The following is a 22,857-nucleotide window of genomic DNA, read 5'->3' on the forward strand; positions in this document are numbered from 1 at the left end:
GTGGTGGGGGATGAGATACGCGAAGCAGAGGACAGGCGCCTAGATGCTAAGACAGCAAGTCGACGTTAGCATAGTAAAAAGCTATCCTCGGGCTAGTTGCGCGTACCGGGCCGTGTGCACTGAAATGGGATGATATCCGGTGGAGATGCAGGAATAGGCGGGCGATGAGATGGCGATGCGCGGGTGTAGATGGCCGAATATGCGAAGCTCCCCAGCAGATGATCGGAATGGATTCAGGGTAGTCGAGTCGGGGCTTGGGCGTGGGTTGGTCGTTGTGCGCGTTCAAGCAAGAGTGCTAGTGAGGACCACACTGATTCGGAAGGCAAAATGCGAAGGAACCAAGTCTGTGCGTCGTTGCCCGATCAAGCGAACCTGTCCTGCACCTCCAGATTTCACCTCCATCGCTGCGTCGACCCGACGACTCGCGACAGACTTCACCGTGAGAAGTGGCGTACTCGCTATCCAGCTATATTCACACTCGTCGATCAACAATTGCAGTCACTCGCAAGATATACGTCATCGATGCCCTGCGCATCTTGTCAGGGCGCCAACGCATGGAAGCGATTGCTGATTAGAGCGCAGAAGGATGATCCACACGTACCCATCGTGAGAATTCATGTTTGGGTGGCCGCATGCACATATAGGATGCATCTTCAGTATGATTGTCCCATGTCGGACGCGGGTCGGAGATGCCATCATCTCCGACATCTCCTACGCGTCTCCGCTGCGCGCGCAAGAGCGAGATCCTTTCAACACCGAATTCGCCAGCAAATCTCTTCGAAACACCGAATTGACCGTCGGGAATGTGGGTCACTAACCCCCTTCCCGCAGCTGCCTTCGCTGTTGTGGTAATGCGAATGTTGTGAGATATCTCGCCATTGGCTCGGCACGTCGGTCTGCGTCAAAGGCGAGGCCGAGCGCGAACAGGCGTGCAGGCCTACATGCAAACCTACCCCAATAATAGCTTGATATCGAATGTGCGGATCACACGGATTCCATGGTAAGGAGCGAAGCACCGTTACGCCTCTCAATGTCAACCTCAATGATTGACTACTTAATCATGGCCTAGCCCAGCTCTCATCTTACCAACTCCTTCACGCTCAACTTCCAACCCCTAGTGCTACCGTCTACTACCATGTCGCAGACTACAAGCTCAGTGGCATCTTTGCACGAGGAGAAGCCACGACTTCCCCAATCCGATGTCGAACAACCGCCAGCACCAGTCGATGAAAAGCAACCCGATACGACCGCACCTACAGCGGCTGTGAGCCCATTCCATCCCAGTCAATTCCCTGATGGTGGAAGAGACGCCTATCTTTGTCTCCTCGGAGGCTTCTGCTGTCTCTTCTGCTCATTCGGATGGCTAAACTGCGTCGGAGTGTTCCAAAGTTACTACCAGCGGAATCAACTCAGCGCGTACTCGCCGTCTACCGTTGCCTGGATCGCTTCGCTCGAGATCTTCGTCATGTTTGCGCCTGGACCTATCGTCGGTTTTCTTTACGATAACTACGGCCCCAAGTACATATTGCTGTTCGGTACTTTGTTCCACGTGCTTGGTCTCATGATGACCAGCCTATGCACCGAGTACTGGCAGTTCATCCTCGCCCAAGGAATATGCAGCCCCCTAGGTCTGAACTGTATCTTTCAGGCAGGAACGAGCACCATTCCTACATGGTTCTTGAAGAAGAGAGGCCTGGCATACGGAGTCATGGCAGCTGGCAGTGGACTAGGCGGCATCATCTTTCCCATCATGGCGACACACCTCATCCCCGAAATCGGCTATGGCTGGACAATGAGAACATTTGGCTTCCTCATCCTGGGCATGATGGCTATCGCTTTCCTCACCGTCAAATCTCGCCTACCACCACAACCCAGAACCTTTCAGTTCAAGGTATTTGTGGAGCCTTTTGGGGACATTCGCTTCGTCTTGCTGACGATTGCGTCATTTTTGTTCTTCATGGGACTGTGTAGGTTACCCCCCTGTACGAGCTGCCGATGAGACGCGCACTAATCCCAGAGTTAGTTATACCCATTAACTTCATCGAAGTTCAAGCGATGGCCGCTGGAATGTCGACTACCTTGGCTGGATATCTTCTGGCTATTCTCAACGCCGCTAGTATCTTCGGTCGCATCATTCCCGGTGCCCTCGCGGACAAGGTTGGCAAGTTCAATATGCAGTCACTCTGGTGCCTCGTAGCTGGCATTCTGGTCCTTGCCCTGGCTATCCCCGCATCAAGTAACGCGGCATTCATTACATTCGCCGGCCTCTACGGATTCGCTTCCGGTGCTTTCGTGTCACTGTTGCCTGCCCAGATCGCCTATATTTCCAAGGTCGAACAGATTGGGATCCGTGTTGGTGTTGTCTTCGCCTGCATCTCAATTGCGGGTTTGATCGGTAATCCAATTGCAGGAGCTATCGTCGTCCAAAACAATGGAAAGTACTGGGGGCTGAACGTCTTCTCTGGTGTCATGATGATGGCGGGAGCAAGCATGTATATACTGACGAGAATGTATATTGCAGGATGGAAGGTGCTTGCACTAGTTTAGTTTGCATGCGTAATCAGAATCAAGCTTTGCCCACACTACGGGATGACGGATGTGCTTCATTACGAATGCGTAGTTATCTTGAAGAATATTCTAAGTAGAAATCTAGACGATCTTGAATATCATTGCGTGCAAAGATTCAACAGCTTGTAAGCAGCAATGTACGATACAAGCTCTGTTGTGCCCTCGTGCCTTTTGAAACTCACTTCGTGTTCCACGTGTATGCGTGAGAAATCCTTAACTCCGAACTGAGTCCGTGGGTTGAGTGCACGGACCGTCGATTCATGATAACACCCAGCTTCCTACACTCTGTCACTACACATATCAACCATGTCGACGCGTCCAAGGTTCTGGGCAAACGTTAATCATCGGCCTACCCACACTGAAGCGTGGTCTGAGCGTCTAGTCTGAGGAAGCACGGGCTGTTCGTTGTACGAAGGTTTGTACGATTCGCACATGGCCTCGTACATCAGCTTTCATGACCTTCCGCCGTTGTACGCACTGCACGCTACTCACTTTGATCTGTATTCGCTTAAAAACACCCGTCGACCTTGAGACTCGTTCCTTCGTACCTAGGTAGTCGTACAAACAAGTGCCACCAAACAAGCAAAAGACGAAGCCAAGGGTGTTGTACGACTGCATAGGCCTATCACATACAGATTACTGAGCAGCCTATCATGCCCAAGCAGCGCCAAACCTGTACGCGGTGCTCTCAGAGACGGCAGAAATGCGATCGAAAGGCACCTTGCACAAGATGCGTGCAGAACAATGAAGGTCATCTTTGCACGACCAAATGGGTGAACGGATACAACCCAAATGTTCATCGCAAATATCCCCGGAAGCTTTCGGCAGCCGGTTCAAGCGACACATCTACATCTGGCCCGTCTCCCGATGCAAATGCTCAGGTCGCGCTACCCCCAATCCATCCACAAACGGCAGGGTCTCAATCGGGTCGGAACGAGCCGCATGAGGAAGCAGTCTGGCGAACCGGTTTACCCGACATGACGATTAGCGCTATATTGGAAGAGAAAGATGCAGACGCCAATCAAAGCCGTTTCGACAAAAGCTTCTCTTACGCCCGGTCGAAACAATCGCCACGAGATAGACCGAACGGGTCGACCTCTATTGCGAGCTGCTACTCGGCTGCAGCGAGGATAGTGGAGACACAGTACCTGCAGTCAATTCTGCCGCAGAGAGAAAAGTTAATGCTTATTGTGGAGTACTACGAACAGTACATGATGTACTGGCACGGCGGCATCTACCATGGGCCAAGCTTTCGAAAGAAGCTGCTTCAAGCGTATGGTCAGTCGTGTGAGCTTGCTCTTCAAGACCTTGACTGGACATGGGTAGCCCTCTTGTGTAAGTTTACCTCCATTTCGAATGATGCAGGCCTACCTCACTTGATATGCCATCAATGCGAAGGTTACGGTGACCAGACTCAATCTTCTCGGTCGATACTAAAGTTACTAATTCCAATCTTGTAGTCGCAATTCTTTCATCCAGTATCATTGGCTCTTCAGAAATAGCTTCGACGTCCTGGGGCTTCTCGGTTGACGACAAAGTCCAGCTGGCACGCGTATGGGGCGGAGCATCGATCTCATGCCTGAACCTTGGGAATTATACATCGCAATACAGTATTCACTCGGTACAGACAATTCATATCATGCACGCGTATGAACATCTAGCTGGTTCAAGTAATCAATGGATCGCTCTCCGTAGTGTGGGGGTAGTCATTGCGAAAGGGCTTGGTTTGCACAAGTAGGTGGCATAGATTCCTGAGATACGGACTCTCGTAACTGATCGAGCAGACTTGGGCCCCATCCAGACGACGATAGGATAACTGAACTGGACGCAAGACAGAAAGAAGCATTTATCGAGCGTGAAATTGGCCGCAGGGTCTGGTATGGGACTGTATGTCAGGAGTGGTACGTATACAGCGCGGTTCAGGCGATTCATGAACAATTCACTCATCTATTCTTTAGGCTGTGTTGTACTTCATCCGCCTCTTACACGTTGACACTCCAATGGCGGCATTTCACGAGCACAAGGCCACGCGAATTAGACGAAGAAACCATGACGCCCGTCGCCGACACAGAAATTCCAACAATCGTAGGTGTCGCCAAGTGGACCTTTGACTGCGCTGCGTTACTTCTCGACGTTCACAACGCTATGGTGGAACTCGAGGACAAAGACGACGCTATCAAATATGCCACAATCCTCAGATTTGATGGCGAAATGCGTACTTTGTGTACGGAGAAGCTGCCAAAATATCTTCTTCCTCGGGTACCGCACGATCCCAGTTGGCCACAATGGGTCGTTTGGGCGAAGCGGCTGCACCACGCATCGACGCATCATAAGATCATTATGAGTGAGTATTCACCATCATAGATTGTGCAAAGATCTATACTAATTCTGCCACGTATCATCAGTCCATCAAAACTTCTTGAGCAAGAGCTTCAAGGACGTCCGCTACACATACAGCCGGTGGGCTTGTATGAGCGCAGCGCAGAGTCTCATCAGCTTGTACACCACTCGAGATGCGCAAGAGCCGCAGTGGTGGGTTGAACAAGCTTTCATCATCACCGCAGGTATTTGCCTCATTCTGGAGCTCTTTCATCGTGCTGAAGCAGACGCGGAGGCACAAGAGTGCCATCTACATGTCACGCGAGCCATCAGGTGCTTGCAACTGTTTCACACGTCAAGTGTTGCAGTGCACGGCGTGCGTCTGCTCATGTCGCTTATGGCAGAGTATGAGAAGCTCAGAGATGGATCAAGCCAAAGGTCCACACTATCAGTGGACACAGCAACCACCCAAACCTGTCCCTATATTCCCGGCAATACGGCTGGTATCTCCATGCCGGACACTGACCGTGCGACTCAACAGCTGCCTCTAGATTCTGAGGTTCAACCAACATTCGCCGATCCGACCACGTGGAATTTCGATATCGACAGTCTGGGCTTCGAAGATCTGATGGACTATCTGCCCTCAGAAGGCTTGTTGAACAATAATGTCCTCAATGCCAGCATGTTGTCTGGGACTGGATGGCCGATGTGGTAGCTCTTTCCCCATTCATTAACAATCGATCTCACCGATCGCGCTGGTTCCTTCCGTCACGACAAGCAAGTGGTCTGACACCGAGGTGGCTCCTCCCTTGTCGTATCTTTTCAGAGCTCTGTTTAGTCTCCCCGAGTAGCCAACCTGACAACTGTATGCTCACGCATGATCGATTGCGTAGACACCACCTGATAAGGCAAGCTTATGACAGCTCATTACAAACACGCGCTAACAGGTGCAGTCACTCAGCGACGGCAGTATGTCTCAGGACCCTGAACTCGACAAGATGCTTGTGCTCGACGCACTGAGCAGCGGCCTCAACATATCCATGACAGAGCTCCTCAGCATCCTCGGTCGACAAGCCCCGATCTCAAACCTTCTTCTCGGACCCGTCATCAGACCACAGCAAATCCCCATGACGGCGGCATCTCATCCCGAACCGAGCACGCTTCTACAACAGAAGGCGCCGGCGGCGACGGGGGGACAGCACCTGTTGAAGGAGTTCCACATTGTATACTGGACCGCTTTGGGTCTCGTCACCCTCATCGCTATAGCGGCTATCTGGACGAAAGCTCACATGGCGGCGCAAAAGGGTCGGAAGTCGTTCGAGGCCAAGAAACCTATGTCGGACGTTGAGAAATGGCACATGCGGCGTCAGAAGGCCCGCGATGAGGCGTCCATGGCGCTGGGGCAGGTGGATGATCAAGCTCCGGGTACGTGAATGCGTGGCTAAAAACAGAAACGCGGAAATGGTTTCGCGATGCGGGAGGGCTCCACTGGGAGCTTCTGCGCTTCTTATTTTGTATTTGTATTTGTTCGTGGATGGCAACCTCGCATGGCAGATTTTAGCGTATCAAGCGAGGCAAGAGAATCGAGTGCATGTATAATACCGGATCACTGAATAATCCCCTCTAATCACAACTGCTCATTGTCTCACAATCTTCGTTTCTGTTGCTGCCGCTTCATCAGAGTCGCGCATCCAGTCAAACCTCGGCAACTCGTTGTACCCCACACCCGTAGACGCGTCGATCTCCCGGCATGCATATGGTGCATGTACTATTCTCGTTGTTTACTGCAATGCTTCAACTTGTAATGTGTAAGGATACGTCGCTAAATTGGAATTGACGTTCCATGTGTTAATCTGCAACGATGAAGGCCATCCACATCGACAGATTCGTCTCTGTAAGCCACCTATCTAAGTATCTACATCATCTTCCCTAACCATGACAATCTACAGAACGTGACAGACCTCAAACCTTCCACCATCCCAAATCCATTCTCAAAATCGTCGCAAGATATTCACATCAAAATCACCCACGCAGCCGTAACACACGTCGACCTCCTCTACGCCCAAGGCCTGCACCAAAACAACCGCAGACACGTCCAACCGCCCTTCATCCTAGGCACAGAATACGCCGGCATAATAACCCATAGCCCCCCTTCCTCTTCCTTCCCGCCCGGCACCCGCGTCTTCGGCGGCGGCCTAGGCGCCTACGCAGAGCAAATATGCGTCTCTGAACCCTCCATCCGCCGCGTACCCTCGCAATGGACGAACGCTGAAGCCTGCGCCGTTGGCACAAGCGGTTCGGTGAGTTACGGCGCTTTGATCTCAGTTGCGCAGCTCAAAGCCGGGGAAACTGCCCTCGTGCTCGGTGCGAGTGGCGGGTTGGGTGTCATGGCTGTGCAGATTGCGAAGGCGGTTGGGGCGAGGGTTATTGCTGTCGTAGGGGGTGAGGAGAAAGCTGAGGTTGTGAAGAGTGTTGGTGCGGATGAGGTTGTTGATTATAGACAGGAGGGGTGGGAAGCGAGGGTTAAGGCGTTGGGGAATGGTGGGGAGGGGGTGGATGTCGTGTATGATGGGATTGGGGCTGTGGAGAGTGGGATTAGGTGTTTGAGGTATCGGGGGAGGTTGGTCGTTGTTGGGTTTGCGGCAAGAGGAGGTAAGATGGAGAACCTGAAGGTCAACAAGATTTTGCTAAAGGGGGTTGCGGTGTTCGGTTATGTAAGTTTGCCTTCCGTGGTCGTCCTGCACTTTGGATTTACCTTCTCGTCTCGTGTGCTAACTCACGATAGCGGTTCGGGGAAGATGGGAGGAGAGATCCGCAGAGGACAAAGGATGTTTGGGACGGCTTTATGAAGTTGGTTGAGGATGGTAAGATTCGGCCTGTCATATACAAGGAGGATTATTGGGGGTTGGAGGCGGTTAGTAGAGCGCTCGAGGACGTGAGAGAGCGAAAAGCTTGGGGAAGGGCTGTGATAAGGATAAGTGAAGCAGAAGCGGATGAGACCGAGCAGAAGGCAAGGTTATGATATCGAGATATTGATGTTGCTACTCAAGATGTCGACTGCACGCGATCCTCTGTGGGCAGTAGGTCGCGATCTCCTATTTGATGGTACCTAGGTAGATCTCGTGATGGGCGTGTCAAGCATGCAGATTTGCAGCTTTCATCCAGGCCATCGTGACCATACTATATCTGTATCGCTTTAGGGGTGAAGTCCACGCGTTGGTGATGCTTCACCCTGGAGGCGTGGCGTCGAGGCCATCAAAAGCGCACGGACCCTCGCGGCGCGCCGGCTTAGCGCGGTTTCTTTGGACGGGCCTTGTTCGACGTTCCCATGTTTAAAACATAGCCCGTCAACTTCGACGCTCGCCGTCTGCTCTTACTTTTCTCCTTCTTCCTCTCCAATCGCGCGCTCACCTTTCAGAACCGATCAGCGGATAACGTCACCCTCACGTCCGCTTGATCACCGCGGTCACACCCCCGAGCTTCGCGACAGCTCTTAAGAAGGACACGCTCCTCTATCACCACACGCATCGATAATCATGGCGTCCTACGGCAGCGACCCCGAAGAGGAAGAAGAAGACTTCAACCCCGCGCCTGAAATCGACGAGGATGACGTCGCGCCAACAACCAAGGCCTCGCGCAGGCCCGTAGACGAGGACGAAGAGGACGAAGTCGATGCGCCAAACAGGACAGGCAACGACGACGAGGATGAAGAGGGGGGCGGCATAGATCTCGACGATGATGATGACGAGGAAGATGACGAAGAAGATGAGGACGACGAGGATGTTGTCGTGGGTCCCATCATTCATTCGCGCCGTCTAATTACTGACTGTCCTAGGCCCGACCTGCCAAGCGGAGAAAGAAGGCAAAGCGCAACATGTTCATTGATGTTGAAGCCGAAGTCGATGAGGATGAGGAAGAAGAAGAGGAGGGTGACGACGAGGGCGTTGATGAAGTCCACCCCGATGATCTCCTCGAGCCCACGGGCGCCGATCTCGACGACCGCCACCACCGCGAACTTGACATGCGCCGCGAAGTCAATGCACAAAAGGACGTTGAGGAGCTCGCCAAGGAGTTCGACGAGAAGTACAGGCGGCGTGAGATGCAGAGCACTCGCCGCGGTGGAGCCGGTGCCGTTCCCCTGGCCCTACCCACAGTCGACGATCCGTCTATCTGGGGTTGCAAGTGCCGTCCTGGAAAGGAGCGCGAGATCATAATGTCTATTCAGAAGCGTATCGACGAGAAGATGCGCACAGGTCAGCCGGTACAGGTCTACTCGGCCTTTGAGCGAGGTCCCACTGGACCCCAGTCTGGTTTCCTCTACGTTGAGGCCGACTCGAAGCAGGCTGTGGTGGAGTTGATCGAGGGCATACAGAACGTCTTCATGGGCTCTGGTCAGTTCTCGATTCCTCCAAAGGAGCGTCCAGATCTGCTGCGCAAGAAGAAGCGTGCGCCGTTGGAGGTTGGCAAATTCGTGCGCATGCTGCGTCCCCCCACATACAAGGGCGATCTCGCAAAGGTCGTTGAGGTCTCGACTAACGGTCTTGACTGTGTCGTACAACTTGTGCCACGTCTAGACTACGGCCTGAACGAGGATATCAACTCCGCCGCCGACAACAAGCGCAAGCGCGGCTTCTTCGGTCGACAGGTCGAGCGTCCACCTGCGAAGCTTTTCAACGAAGCCGAAGCGAAGAAGCGACACATGAAGCATCTTAGCATGACCGGATCTGGCAACCAAAGGGCATACACATACAAGGGCGAGGATTACCAGAACGGCTTCCTGATCAAGGAAGTCAAGGTTAACTGGGTCAGCACTGAAAAGGTCAACCCCAAGATGGAGGAATTGCAGTTCTTCGCAATCCAAAACGCGGATGGTACCGAGACCATGGATCTTTTGGCTGTCCAGGCCGCGCAGAAGGCCGCAGACTCTGGCTCCGCCTTCGCTGCAGGAGACAACGTCGAGATTTACACCGGTGAACAGAAGGGTATCCGCGGTACCACCGTCACAGTAATAGGCGACATCCTGACACTCCGTGTCAGCGAAGGCGATCTTCGCGGCAGAAGAATCGACGCACCCGTCAAGACGCTACGCAAGTTGTTCCGCGACGGTGACCACGTCAAGGTCATCGGTGGCAGCAAGTATGTCGACGAAGTTGGTCTAGTCACTAGAATCAAGGATGATAAGATCACCTTGCTTTGCGACTCCACTCAGCAGGAAATCACGGTCTTTAGTAAAGACCTGAAGCGCGCTGCTGATTCGGCAAACGTCGGTGCTGACTCCAACTTTGATCTCTACGACTTTGTACAGATTGAGTAAGTTATCTCCTTCCGATACCTTGACAACGAACTAACACTCTGCAGTGCCTCAACTATCGGTTGCGTCGTTCGTGTCGATCGCGAAGTCCTACGAATTGTCGATCAACAAGGCGATGTCCGCACACTCCTCCATACACAGGTCTCGCAAATCGTGGGGAGGAACAAGCATGCTGTAGCAACCGACCGCGACGGATCCGAAATCCGCCACGAGGACGACGTCAAGGAGTATGGAGGCGAAGGCCGTCAAGGCAAGGTTCTATACATCCACAGAGGCACACTTTTCGTACGGAACCGCGAGCTCGTCGAGAACCAGGGCATCTTCGTGGTTCGAAGCAACAACGTTGTTACCATGGCAGCAAAGAGTGGTCGCGCTCAAGCACAGGGCCCAGATCTTAGTGGCATCAACCCTGCCCTGAATGCAGGCCCGAACGGCAACGCGACTGCTATGCCACCACCCCGTGCCACTTTTGGCCGTGACAAGCTCATTGGCAAAACGGTTGTCATCCGAAAGGGTGCCTACAAGGGCCTGTTGGGTATTGTCAAAGATACCATGAACGACGAAGCCCGTATCGAGTTGCACACTAAGAACAAGCAAGTCTCGGTGAAGAAGGAGCTCCTGACTATCAAAGATCCCATCACTGGCGCCAGTGTCGAAATGGGAGGCAAGTTCCCCAACCGCTCACGTGGAGGCTTCTCTGGTGGTCAGACAAGTTACGGCGGTGCAGCTGGCGGACGTACACCCGGCTGGGGCAACTCTGGTGGTGGTGGCCGTACGCCTGGCTGGGGTGGCGGCGGCGGTGGTCGCACACCCGGTTGGGGAGGTGGTGCCGCTGCTGGAGGTCGAACGCCTGGTTGGGGTGGAGATGGCGGACGCACTGCGTATGGCGGAGGAGACGGATCACGGACTGCTTATGGAGGCGGCGATGGCTCCCGAACTGCATATGGCGGCGCAACTGCATACGGAGGCGCCACATCATATGGCGGAGCGACAGCATACGGCGGCAATGATGGAAACCGTACCCAGTACGGTGGCTTCAACTCTGGCGGCCGCACACCTGGTTGGGGTGGATCATCTGGAAACACCGCTTCGAAGTCTGGCGGTCTCTCTGCTCCTACGCCTGGTGCTTACAACGCCCCAACACCTGGCGCTTACGCTGCTCCTACTCCTGGTGGCTATGGTGCTTACTCTGCGCCTACGCCTGGTGGCCCACCCATGGATGCTCCTACTCCAGGCAACTACGCTGCGCCTACGCCAGGTGACACGTCGCGTGGTGGATATGGTATTGCGGCACCCACACCTGGCGGTTGGGATGCTGCGACGCCGGCACCTAGTGGCGATCCTGGCTACGATTAGGAACGTAGACGGTAGTCTGCAGTGTAAGATAGGCAGCTGTAGTATGGGTTTGCGCGAGACTGCCCAGCGAGTGGGATCTGCGCATGGCAGAGCACAGTGGGATCTTTTGGATTTGTTCATTGCATTGCTGGAGTTGGTAAAACAGGATAGCTTAAAGTCAGATTACAATTTCTACATCTTCTTCCTTGCATGCGTCGATACCGTCTTCTTGACTTCTCGTGCAATGGAACGCGCGTCCAATAATCTAGACTATAATGTTTACATCTCATTCAAAGGAAGAGACTGAACAAGTGCATCACAGTCTAGATCAGTATTGAAATGAAAGTCAATAAGATCATGACGCAACGCGACCTTTTAGATTGTTAAGTTTAGATAGGTATTCATCTTCCCCCGGTGTCACTCTGTTTCACGCTTGCTGCAGGGTTCATCGCGGCCATCCGTCATTCAATCACTACAAGCTACACTCAACAAAGCAACCTCAACGACATCTCTGATACTGTTTATGCGGATATCGTTCGATCGACCAAAGAAATTACAATTAGCAAATGCGCAGAAATCGTCGAGAGGGAAGAATTTGCAGCACAAAATGTTACATTGCTGTAATAATAAGTCTTATCTAAATCATGATCTAGTAGACTAAGAAAAAGGAAAGCTGGTATCACCCCACCACTCTCTGTGTAAATGCGAAATAATCAAAGACGAAATGAAATCTGAGTTGTCCACAACTCACTACAACACCACTCACTCCGCAACCATGCAACAGAATCTTCTAAGGAGAAAGGAATATTACATTTAGTACTTGCGTACACGCCTCTGGATAGGAGTACCGACGGTAACCTGAGGAACGAATTAGTATATGTTATACAACAAAAGCATTGCAGGAAGGGGAAGAGCATACCTTAGCATCAAGAAGGCCCAGATCAGCATTGATCTCAACGTTGGTGGCACGAGGCGTAGAGTTCTGAGCAGGAGGCATCGAAGTGTTACCAGCAGCAGCACCAATCTCCAAGATGTTCTCTCCACCGAGGGTGTTCTGAATGAAACGGGAGTTGAACTTGACAATCTTCTTGATAGCGTTGAAGTCCTCAACAGAGACAGGAAGAGGGTCCTTGACAATGAGGAAAGTGACGCCCTCGGCGCAAGGAGGGGTGGTAAGCGAACCGCTGTACGTCTGGATATCAGAGGTCTTGAGCGTCTCAACAACGTCGGTGAAGTCGATGCCGGAGGAGATGGTGGTCTTGGTGCCCGGTGTGGCGATGTCGGCGAGCGAGGAGGACAGCGATTGGATCATGGATGCGGAGTCGCCGGAGGAGATCTCGAACATGAGCGCGATGACGGCGAGTTGGCTTTCGTCGTCGACGCCCTGGTGCACCATGTGGATCTCCAAGGGGAAGTATTCGTCGTTGATGTGGTGCTCCGAGGGGGTGTGCATGTGGAATTGGACGAGGCGGAAGTTGGTGCCCGCGTAGCTGGTTGTGCCGTTGACGACGACTTCGATGGTCGTTCCGAGGTTCTCGAAGATTACTTCCGCGTCGGGGATGTCGAGGACGGGGCGGCCTGAGGCGGCGGTGATGGTGGCATCTGGTGAGGGTATTAGTAGAAGATCTTTGGGCAATTGAGAACTAGAGAGACATACCAATGTTGATGGGAGACTGGTTCATGCCAGACTTGCATGCTTCGTTCTCAGGAGCAAGCGAAGCCCAGTTGAAGGGTCCGTTCATGGGTCCATAACCAAAGGTGTTAACCTCAACGGTGTCTGCGCGCTTGAACTTGGAGAGGCCGTGAAGGCAGGTCGCGGATGCGGTCGACGCAAGGAGGAGTGCGGAGAAAAGCATGATGAGCGATGTACTGGACTGGACTGTAAAGAGTGAAGGGTGCTGTAAAAAGAACACTGAAGGAATGTGAAAGGCTGCTGCTGATGTTTCCAAAACACACTGCGGGACGGGTCGTTCTTAAGCAAAAAGACAAGATCGTGTATGCCTCAGTACAAGAGATTAGACAAGAGTACGCGCAAGATGCCTTGGTAGCGGATGCTGATATCGACCGTGCAACACGAACGAATGTGGAGTATAAGAGCAAGACAGGATCAACCTAGTCGTATTACAAGAAAGGCAAGAGAAGGACAAGACCCGAATAAGCCCGAACACCTGGAGGCTGAGCCAAAGAGAAAGTAGGTACAAGGAGGAGTTCGGCGGCAAAAACGGACCGTATTAGAACGAACAAGATGGAAGAACGGAAAAGGCGGCTAGAATGTCAACTAGAAGGCTTGAGATGCAGAGCTAAGCACAAGATATACCTACAATCCATGAGCAATGCTGTACAAAAACGCTCCTCGCTCAAACTCGTTCCGGCCGGTCGCATGTCTCTACCTTGCAACGAAAATCCTCCGCAAACTAGACGCGCAGGCCAAGAAGACCAAGTCATACGTCAAGAGACCTCCAGAACGCCGTTTCTTGGCCAGTGTATACAAGACATGCGAGGAAGGAGCGGGAAATTTCCATTACAGGTAGGTGCCAAGTCGAGTATGTGGTTAAGGAGTCGCCCAGAACAATATTGAGGGGCTAAACAGGGGTCAAGACTTGTGACATTTGCTTGGTATGCTGAGACGTTGACAGCCGTCCTGCCTGTCGGAAGCGAGCAAGGTCCATGTTGGACCCTATGCTGACGGGTAAGTTGGACGTGCTCTGAGATGACAGATAGCAAAGCCATGAGATCTGTGCCCAAAAAAAGGTTCATCGGTACAGTGCCGAATGATGCTGATGCACCGTTGTCCCAATTGCGCAAGAAACCCTGAAATAATTAGTCGACATAACCACCTACTCCAATCCTTCGTCCAAGAACTTTCTCCACATTCTCGCGCGCCAAGTCCAAGAATCGTGTGATTTCTCCAAAATAACCCCAAGCACTGCAAAGCAAGGCAGCCGAAAAGCCGTCGACCTGGCTTCGCCACATGATGGTACTGAGTAGCAAATTACCCCGAAGGAGCTGAAACGCTTGCAGAAAGCGCGCTTTCTGGACACGTCGCTTGGCGAAGCCCTCCAGGCATATTCGAGGCTCTGCTTTACGACGTGCGACAGGGATGCGCAGCCTGGTGTATTTTATCCATGGTTTCCAAGTGGCCGAACCAAGAGCGAAAGTCGTCGTCGATGCGATAGGTCGCACACCGCTGCTACTGTATCAGGTTGTGATCAAACCGATCAAGCGTTCGCCCACATGCTCTTCACACTCGCGAGATCAGTCCACTTGTGAAACTGCGGGGTTATCGTGAGTGCGTGGCTAACTCGAAATGAGGCAATGAAGAAAGGGAGGCGAGTCTCCAATGCGTTTCTCGTTGCGCCTCCAGGCCGAAAACCAACATCTAGATGCTGTCGTGAGGCATATCTTGAGGGGCTTGGCAGGCAAAGATACATATAGTACACGGCGTACGCGGACGCCAAGCCGTGATGATGGCGCGTATGGAGGTGATATTGCTTGATGGTGAACAGAATTGCTCGCCCATGGCACCGGATACGGATACGGCAGGTGGCCGGCCGCGGTAAGCTTGCGCGCCACGTGAGCCTGAGCAGTAGCCACAACCACCATCATCATTCCATCACAGTCATACCACTTCCCACACACACCCCAACTAACCGTCTTACTTTCCCGACTACCAAGATCACCACCATGTACACGTGCAAGGAGCAAAGATCGCCGCCGTTCACCCCACTCGACAATCGGCCGTTGACCCAAACGACGCGGTCCGACTCGCAACCTTGAAATCTCCGCATTCCAAGCACGCAAGCCTCCCCCTTCCCTGTCCTTAGCTGTAACGGCGAGCCGCGCGGAAACCCAGTGACCAGCCAACCCTATAGCGCTGCTGCTTGCAACACCACGCCCAGCATCACCATGCCGATCTTGGCACTATATTCAGTCTCGTCGACGAGGTACTGTACAAAATGACCTGACTATCGGTCTTATCGTCGGAACGTCGCGCTTTGTCGACTTCTTTCTCACAAGAACCCTGCCAAGTGATTCCACGTGGTCCGTCGCATTCGGGCTTATGCTTGCGAGGCGCCTTCTCCTCTCATGCGACGGTCTTGGTCGGTCTTGTTGTCGCATAGGCAGCGTCGTGGTGTCTTGTATACTTGTGTGCCCAGCTTTGGGTGGGCGGAGGCGGAGTATTATGTCGTACACTCGCCAATGTTCCTGCTCATCCCGTGTCCCCCTCGGGCTGCCTTCCCGCTCTTGGCGTGTCGGCCTTACTACTGTCGTGTTGTGTTCCACGGCGTGGGCTTAGACGCTCTTTGTCTGGATCTTGTGCTGACGAAGCTCTTTGTTTGGATAGTTATTGCTTCTCACGTGTACCAATCACATACTCAGCATTACTGTAACCGGTGGCTTTCTCGTTTCTCGATTTCTCGGAGAGGTAAACTCACTAGGTCTCACATCGGTCTTGTTGTCCACGTGGGAGCGATGGTGACGAAGTGACCGGTGACATACCATCGGATCCAGATTCAGTGCTTACCCACCACAGGGTGAGTGGATCGGGATAGGACGCGATTGGAAGCATCATGGAAGCCAGTCTCTGCATGTTTCTCGGAAGAATAGACTGACATCACACTGCATTGTATCTTGGAGCCATTCATATAGTTATACAAACATTATGATTAGATATAGTGTTTTGTCTATCCTATCAAGTATCATCCAACATGTCTAAAGCGCTCATAACTCGTATCCTCTTCTTGAGGTCCACGGTTGAAATATTCCACGCCACCATCCCTTTCGTCCGCACTGACAAGCGGCTGACGGCTAGTCGTACCGTGTAATACGGCGTCAGCGTCAAACGGCGTCGCCGGAATGTCGACATCGATGCCAACTTCTTCGAAGCCTTCCTCAGGTCGCGGCGTCTTCTGGTATCCCTTAGCGTATGTTGTCCCCTGTTCTAGCTCCTCCTTATCTCCTAGTCTTGTTCGACTTGACGCCCTCGACCCTGACGGTGAGTCCCGGCGTCCATACGGACCCATTTCGGTGAGCGTTGTGAACGTAGATGGTGTGCCAGGCCTTGACATGTCCTCGGGTCGGCCGTATAGCTCCCCGTCACCTCCAAATTGCTCACGGAACTCTGCACGCTTCTTGAAGTTCTCAAAGTCGAGCTCTGACTCGGTGACCACTTCCATGTGCGGCATCTCCGTTCCACCAGTCGCATGCTTGCCTGGCTGGTGAGTGTCCATTTCGGTCATGAAGTAGTCGCCAAATCGATCGTAGCCTGGTGTGGATGGCATGGCACGGTCGGTCGAACGGCGGTGAGGTGCATCGAAGATGTCACGATCAGCATTTGAACGGTGCCCGTATACCTCTTTCAGGAGGTGCTGAGACTTTGCGTGGACCATTGGCGTAAGCAGCTTCTTGTAGAGCGCAGGATGACCATAGCGGGACGAGACCTTGGTGCTCTTCTTTGATTTCGGGTGATCCACGGAATGAGAGCCTTCGACATCGGAATAGGGGAGCGTTGAGTAATACAGCAGTTTGTCGTCGAAAGCTCGCCTGCAGTACCACTTGAAGCCGAATAGTAAGAACGGCAATGGGATCATTGCGTAGAGCATGTTACCAGTCCTCACTTGAACATTGTCGAAATCAATCGACCCGACACCGTTTGCTCCAACAACCAACGCGATGACCGCGTTTGTGAAACAAACCGCGAAAAGCATGCGATTGACCAGGAGCTTCCAGAATCTACCACCCGATTCTGTCTTGGTGATGAAAACGTACTGAAGCAGATACTTCTTGAAGACGGAATCCATGGCAATATAAAAGGCTGTCACCGGGAAGATGATAGGCTGTAGTGTGCCCATGCAGAGACCAACCGTCGATACGAAGAGGTAGTTGTTGTAGTAGTCGGCATATGGGAATGGTTGCGGTGCACTGAGTTCGATGAGCTCCCGCGGAGTTGGTGAGAAGAAGGTACGCTGAATCCAGGACCAAGCGAATATCCAAGCTTGCGAGAGATCGATAGCAGCACCGAGGTTGCGTTGCATTTGCCAGGTAAGCCAGAATGTAGACACATTACACAAGCCAGTCATAACCTTGGTGAACAGATGACCGTCCTGGATGGCCTCCCACACGCCTTGATCCTGGGCAGCAATGACCGCAGCCACGAACCGCCAGGCCGAACCGAATACGGAAAAGACAAGGAGGTTGTTGAACACAAAGAAGGAGTAGAGGCGAGCAGTGACATGGCGTTCCCTGGATGTCTTCGATACATCGCCAGAGTGCGTGAACAGTCGTCGAAACTAGAATTGGGGATATCATGTCAGCTTACAGGTCAAGTAAGGTTCGCGGGTATACTAACCACCACGGGTACTCCCATATACATTAGAGTTTGTACCAAAGGAGCCAAGATACCCTGCGCAATCGCCCAGCCAGTGGGATGAGCTTGGAGATTCGTCATGAACGCTGGCCAAACGAGTCCCAAGTGGGAGAAGTCTGACAGGAAAACCGAAGTCAAGATGTTGGGCACGACGAAGGCGATGGTGAACAAGACGACCCAAAGGCCGTCCCAGAAGGCGCGTATCCTGCGAGTTCTCCGTGTCATAGGAAGATTCTGCCAGAGCAGGTCGTGGGGTTTCGGCGCAAGGTAAACATCGCAGCCAGCGGGGCCCTTCTTCTTCGTCGCATACGCAACTGCATGCGCATCCTCGATGTGTGCGTAGGATGCGAATCCATATGGCATCGGGTTTCGCATATCGACACCCTCCCGCACTTCCTTGATCGTCGTCTCCAGCCTGGATATTCGGTCCGTGAGGTAATCGATCGCATCTAGTTTTCCTTTGCCATGGACTGCCTGATCGTCTTTCATAGCCTTGCACGTCGGGCGCTTGGCGGGTAGCTTATTCGGGTTACTTAGGTACTCAGCCAAATGCTTCTCGAGCAGGCGGACAGCATCATCATGCGCCTCAATTAGCTTGGGCAAATCCTTGACATTGCGTCCAATAACTGTCCGGGGTATACTGTCGATAGGCTTTGCCTGTTCGACAAGCTCGACAAGCCCAGCGTCGGTCCGCGATGATTCGGGAACGTGTGTTAGCTGTCTGATGTCAGCTTCATCCCTGGAATGTATTAGTGATACTTACCAGTAGCGTTCGCGAATGCAAACTGGACTTGTATTCCTGGGTATTGAAGTACGCGCGCCTAAGCTTCAGAACGGCCCTGTAGTTCCACCAGAGGAAGAAGCAAACAGTCCCCTGGATGATATACGCCACGACAACGTACGCCCAAAACTTCCTGCCAAAGATATACTGAGGAGTGAACTTCATCAGTGTCGGTATCTCCTTCCACTGCTTGTACAGCGGCGAACCCCCCACAACATTGACCGGTATCAGAATGCCACAACCAACAGCCGTCAACACGATGAAGATGTTCCGGAGCATTCGAAGGAACCGTAGGAACACGACCGCATCCAGGCCAATAGTGTCCACCAACTCCTGCTCCTTCACATCCCTAACCGCAGACAACCAACTTAATGGCTTCTTGTCCAAGGGCTTCGGTCGGTGTTTCTCATCGGCATGTTTCGCTCGTGGCGCGTAGACTCGCGAGTTGCGGGGTCGAAGGAAGCAGAACACCACGACCAGCAGACCGGAAATAACGAAGGAATAGACAATAGCGGCGTAAATCGAGTTCTCTTGGATCTACGCAATAATCAGTATGCGTATGCGCGACGGTAAACATATGGTATGTCGTCGATCTGTACTTACTTCACCTTGGAACGGATCCGCAATCAAGTCGAGAAACTTATCAGTCCCACTCTCGCCATTCTGTCGCCTCCAGACACCCATACTGGAACTTCCCTCCTCTTCAAAACGAATGTACTCAGTAGAAGTCGCTGTAATGTTCGGTCCCAAGAACTCGAAAATGTAGCGAATGAGAAAAAAGGTCGTGGTGTGGTTGGACAAGAGAAAAGAAAAGTCACCCAGGGAATAATGTTCACATGAGAAAGCCTAATTAGATCCACGCAGCAAGGACCAGACCCTCCCAATAAACTCCGGACGCGTAACGATCCCCCAGATGCTCTTTGTTGGGAAGGCGCATCAGGGTGCTAGAACACTCTTTCTTCCGCTCGCCGCCGCCGAAACGACGTCATTCCCGCCGCTAACTTGTGGGCCTCAAACACTGTCTGTGGCCGTCAAAGAAACAGTCCGCGTCAGAAGCTTTGAGGCGTGCTGGCATCGTCGTGCGAGCGTGCAATACGATCTGGGCTTCTGTCTAAAGCCGAAGCCTAAAAATAGTTGTTTCGTGGGGTCATGCTAGTTTGTGTGGTCGAGACCTGGGACCGAAAATTTTTGGTGCACTATTACTGCATGTATCTTGTAGGGGACTTGGCAGGGTCCCCCCAAAGTAGCATTAATTGAATGTGCGATAACGCCTATCGCATTGATGGGACCCAGATGATGATCAACTCGAGTGCTGTGGTGGACTTCTGATGTGACCAAGTGGGACGAGATGGGTGGAGAGAGCGGATCGTGTCGCTACGTCATCGTTCCAGACAAATCTATTCCAGCGCAAAGGCTACGCACCTGGGCAGCAGGCGCATGTGCACGGGAAGTCGCACTAGAAAGATGCTATAGAGGCAGTGCAAACATTTCTAGTGTATGGGGTCTACCTCCACAGGGACGTGAATGTAGTTGTGAGCGGATGCAAGACAGGGAGCATAGCTGTTGATCGCATTTCAAATGAGTAACACACCAATACGTGGACAGAACAGCATCGTATACGTTCAAAACCCGACCTAAGCTTGCTGCCCACTCAAGCCAACCCTACTCTTATCTCCATTCATCCATCCATCCACGCGCACGCTAACCATCGCCAAACATGCTACACATGTCATCCCAAGCAGTCTCCATCGCGAATGTCAGTAGACACGCGATTCGCGCTTCTACCAACCCCCCCATTTCCACCCTAGAAAGAAACGAATCTATGGATATCACGAACACCGAAAGAAAAAGAAGGAGAGGGTATGCAAAGTTGCGGGGAAAAAATGCAGAGGTGATTTTTTACTCTCATGCCTTCTCCTTCTTCTTCTCCTTCTCTTTCTTGTCGTGATGGTGGTGGTGCTTATCGGCTTTGGCGTCCTTCTTAGCGGCGGCTTCAGCCATAAGTTGCTCAAAGGCCATGAAGTCGCCTTCTTCTTCGGGGTCGCGTTCGGCCTGCATCTGGTCAGTATTTACTTGTTTGATGCGCGGGTGTTGGACATACTTTCTGGAACATCTCGCCAATGATCATCAGCGCATGTGCTCGCTCCACTCGCTTCTCTAGCTTGATCTTCTTGTCGTTGAGGACAGTGTCGCACACGTCCCGCAGTACGCTCTGAATTTCAAACTTGCTTCCCCTCCAGGCTGCGGCGAGAATCTTGCCAGTAACCCGCTTCTCATACTCAGCCTTCTTCTCGTCTGTCCATGCTTCGCCACCTTGCTCCTCTAGCTTAGCCATCTCCTCCATGGTAAGCTGTGCGTCTATGGCAGCAGACATAGTGGACCAGGTGTCCTTGACGAGCGTTCCCTTGTCCTTGATGCGTGAGAAGAAGCCAGAAATCCCGAGGAACTTTTGCGACTTAAGGAACGAGGAAGCCTTCATGATGTACGTGGCACCAATGGCGTGAAGGATTTCAAGACCAAACGACTCCATCTTGAGATTCTCGATCTCAAGGTGAATCTTCTCCTTGAAGGCAGCGGTGACATCGGTCGCCTTGTCGGTTTCAGTCCACACTGAGATACGGTCAACGAGCTTCTTGGCGAGGTTCGACACACGTTCGTCGCGAATCTTTTTACGCTCCATCTCATATGCCGCGAGCTCTTCCCGCTGCTCCTTGGTAAGACCAGCCTTCTTTTTCTGCTTCTCCCGTAGCTCCTTCTCAGCATCGGTCATGCCTTGTGCCTCCATACGTGCGTCTTCCTCTGACTTGTCCATAATAGCTGCGCGGATTGGTATGCCTTGTGTTTTCGGCGTGCTCGTTCGGGATGGGGGCGATGCCGCCCTGGGTGCGGTAGACGACTCGGCGGCGCTCTCAGCGTATACTGGAGGTGCTTCGGCATACACGGGCGGTGCATCTGCTGGCTGTGCTGCTGCGCGCTCTGCTGCCGCTTCGGCTTCCTTGGCCTGAGCGGCAGTACTTGGTGCAGCGGTCTCTGTGGTGCCAGTGGCTGGGGTAGTACCAGCTGCGGCAGCTGCTGGGTTCTTCTCGGCTTCGACCTTCTCAGCTTCTGCTTGAGCGGCTGCTTCCTCTTCCATCTCGCGTTGAGAGATTTCCATAGTCTTGGTCAGGTCCTTCATCAACGAGATCTCACCGATCCTGCGCGTGTCAGCTCTCTCGATCTAGTATAGATATCGCTACTGAGAGTCACAAGGTATGACCTACCAGTCCACGAAGGCCTCTCCACCAAAGATCATGGTGAAGAACTCGGAAGGGTCCTCTGTTGTGTTGTCAGTGGCGTGTCCTACAACCGTTACTCCAAGTATTGTCCGTACCGAATCCACTACTAGGCATCGCGCCCTCCTTGCCATATTTGTCGTATGCTGCGCGCAGCTGGTCGTCGCTGAGTATTTGGTACGCCTCGCCAATCTGTATCGCCGTGAGCCCCGCAGTCCTCTTTTAACAACGAGTAGGCTCGCCAAACACTCTAGTCTGGTGATAAACGTACTTCTTGGAACTTTGCGTGCGCTGTCTCGTCGCCGGGATTCTTGTCTACACCAAAATCAGTCCGCGGGCCTTGGAGGAGAGTCGTTGCGCAATGTACCGGGGTGAAGTTTAATAGCGAGCTTGCGGTACGCCTTCTTGATTTCTAGTTCCGTCGCGGTGGGCGGCACGCCTAAGGCGTCGTAGTATGCAGTCTCAACGACCATGGTTACGAATGTGGGTTACGAATGTGAGTGACCTTAAGTGAGTGGTGGGAGAGATCAAGAGCGTATGCGTTGGTTGGGCGCGCGTCGGCGGGCTACACTTGCCCGCCGTGAAAATGCTGCACCGCCACAGCCGACGTCACCACGCTAAGACCATGCGAGCGCCTTGACAGGCAGTCACTTGTACGTGAGCATTGATTCTGCATTCGTCCTGTAGTAGATGGGACATGATTATGCCTGCAAATAATTGCTTTTCGAATATATGTTCACTCTCATTCGTAGATATGCTAGATAAGAGAGCTAGTCTATACAAGCTCAAAACCCCACCCGTTCGAGGCAGACCCGCCATGGCCGTATGATTCATGTGGAGAACCCAGTGTCACCCTTCGCCGCCCATGCAGACGCCATGCTAGAAATCCAGTCCGTGTATCATG

At 52.7% G+C, this 22,857-nt stretch overlaps 6 protein-coding genes across 6 annotated transcripts; 3 read left to right on the forward strand and 3 right to left on the reverse strand.

The window, feature by feature from the left end:
* Positions 1 to 1,135: 1,135 nt before the first annotated feature.
* On the forward strand, positions 1,136 to 2,547 carry J4E92_005091 (uncharacterized protein; the record flags this gene model as incomplete). The annotated part of the gene is made up of 2 exons (XM_051496475.1): positions 1,136 to 1,967; positions 2,024 to 2,547. The coding sequence occupies 2 exons, from the start codon at positions 1,136 to 1,138 to the stop codon at positions 2,545 to 2,547; spliced, it is 1,356 nt and encodes a 451-aa protein (XP_051353195.1).
* A 3,311-nt stretch (positions 2,548 to 5,858) lies between these two features.
* On the forward strand, positions 5,859 to 7,909 carry J4E92_005092 (uncharacterized protein; the record flags this gene model as incomplete). Its single annotated transcript, XM_051496476.1, has 3 exons — positions 5,859 to 6,312; positions 6,847 to 7,601; positions 7,673 to 7,909. 3 exons carry the CDS (start codon positions 5,859 to 5,861, stop codon positions 7,907 to 7,909), a joined length of 1,446 nt encoding a protein of 481 aa, XP_051353196.1.
* A 514-nt stretch (positions 7,910 to 8,423) lies between these two features.
* On the forward strand, positions 8,424 to 11,554 carry J4E92_005093 (uncharacterized protein; the record flags this gene model as incomplete). Its single annotated transcript, XM_051496477.1, has 3 exons — positions 8,424 to 8,675; positions 8,723 to 10,197; positions 10,246 to 11,554. The coding sequence occupies 3 exons, from the start codon at positions 8,424 to 8,426 to the stop codon at positions 11,552 to 11,554; spliced, it is 3,036 nt and encodes a 1,011-aa protein (XP_051353197.1).
* A 792-nt stretch (positions 11,555 to 12,346) lies between these two features.
* J4E92_005094 (uncharacterized protein) lies at positions 12,347 to 13,389 on the reverse strand (the record flags this gene model as incomplete). The annotated part of the gene is made up of 3 exons (XM_051496478.1): positions 12,347 to 12,391; positions 12,453 to 13,135; positions 13,191 to 13,389. The coding sequence occupies 3 exons, from the start codon at positions 13,387 to 13,389 to the stop codon at positions 12,347 to 12,349; spliced, it is 927 nt and encodes a 308-aa protein (XP_051353198.1).
* A 2,844-nt stretch (positions 13,390 to 16,233) lies between these two features.
* On the reverse strand, positions 16,234 to 19,365 carry J4E92_005095 (uncharacterized protein; the record flags this gene model as incomplete). The annotated part of the gene is made up of 4 exons (XM_051496479.1): positions 16,234 to 17,823; positions 17,883 to 18,617; positions 18,664 to 19,218; positions 19,285 to 19,365. The coding sequence occupies 4 exons, from the start codon at positions 19,363 to 19,365 to the stop codon at positions 16,234 to 16,236; spliced, it is 2,961 nt and encodes a 986-aa protein (XP_051353199.1).
* A 1,221-nt stretch (positions 19,366 to 20,586) lies between these two features.
* J4E92_005096 (uncharacterized protein) lies at positions 20,587 to 22,426 on the reverse strand (the record flags this gene model as incomplete). Its single annotated transcript, XM_051496480.1, has 6 exons — positions 20,587 to 20,733; positions 20,783 to 21,875; positions 21,942 to 21,996; positions 22,052 to 22,145; positions 22,225 to 22,268; positions 22,321 to 22,426. 6 exons carry the CDS (start codon positions 22,424 to 22,426, stop codon positions 20,587 to 20,589), a joined length of 1,539 nt encoding a protein of 512 aa, XP_051353200.1.
* Positions 22,427 to 22,857: the final 431 nt, after the last annotated feature.

This window comes from Alternaria infectoria (assembly GCF_024043175.1).
Source record: "Alternaria infectoria strain BMP 0036 chromosome Unknown scaffold_7, whole genome shotgun sequence".
Classification (NCBI taxonomy): Eukaryota; Fungi; Ascomycota; class Dothideomycetes; order Pleosporales; family Pleosporaceae; genus Alternaria; species Alternaria infectoria.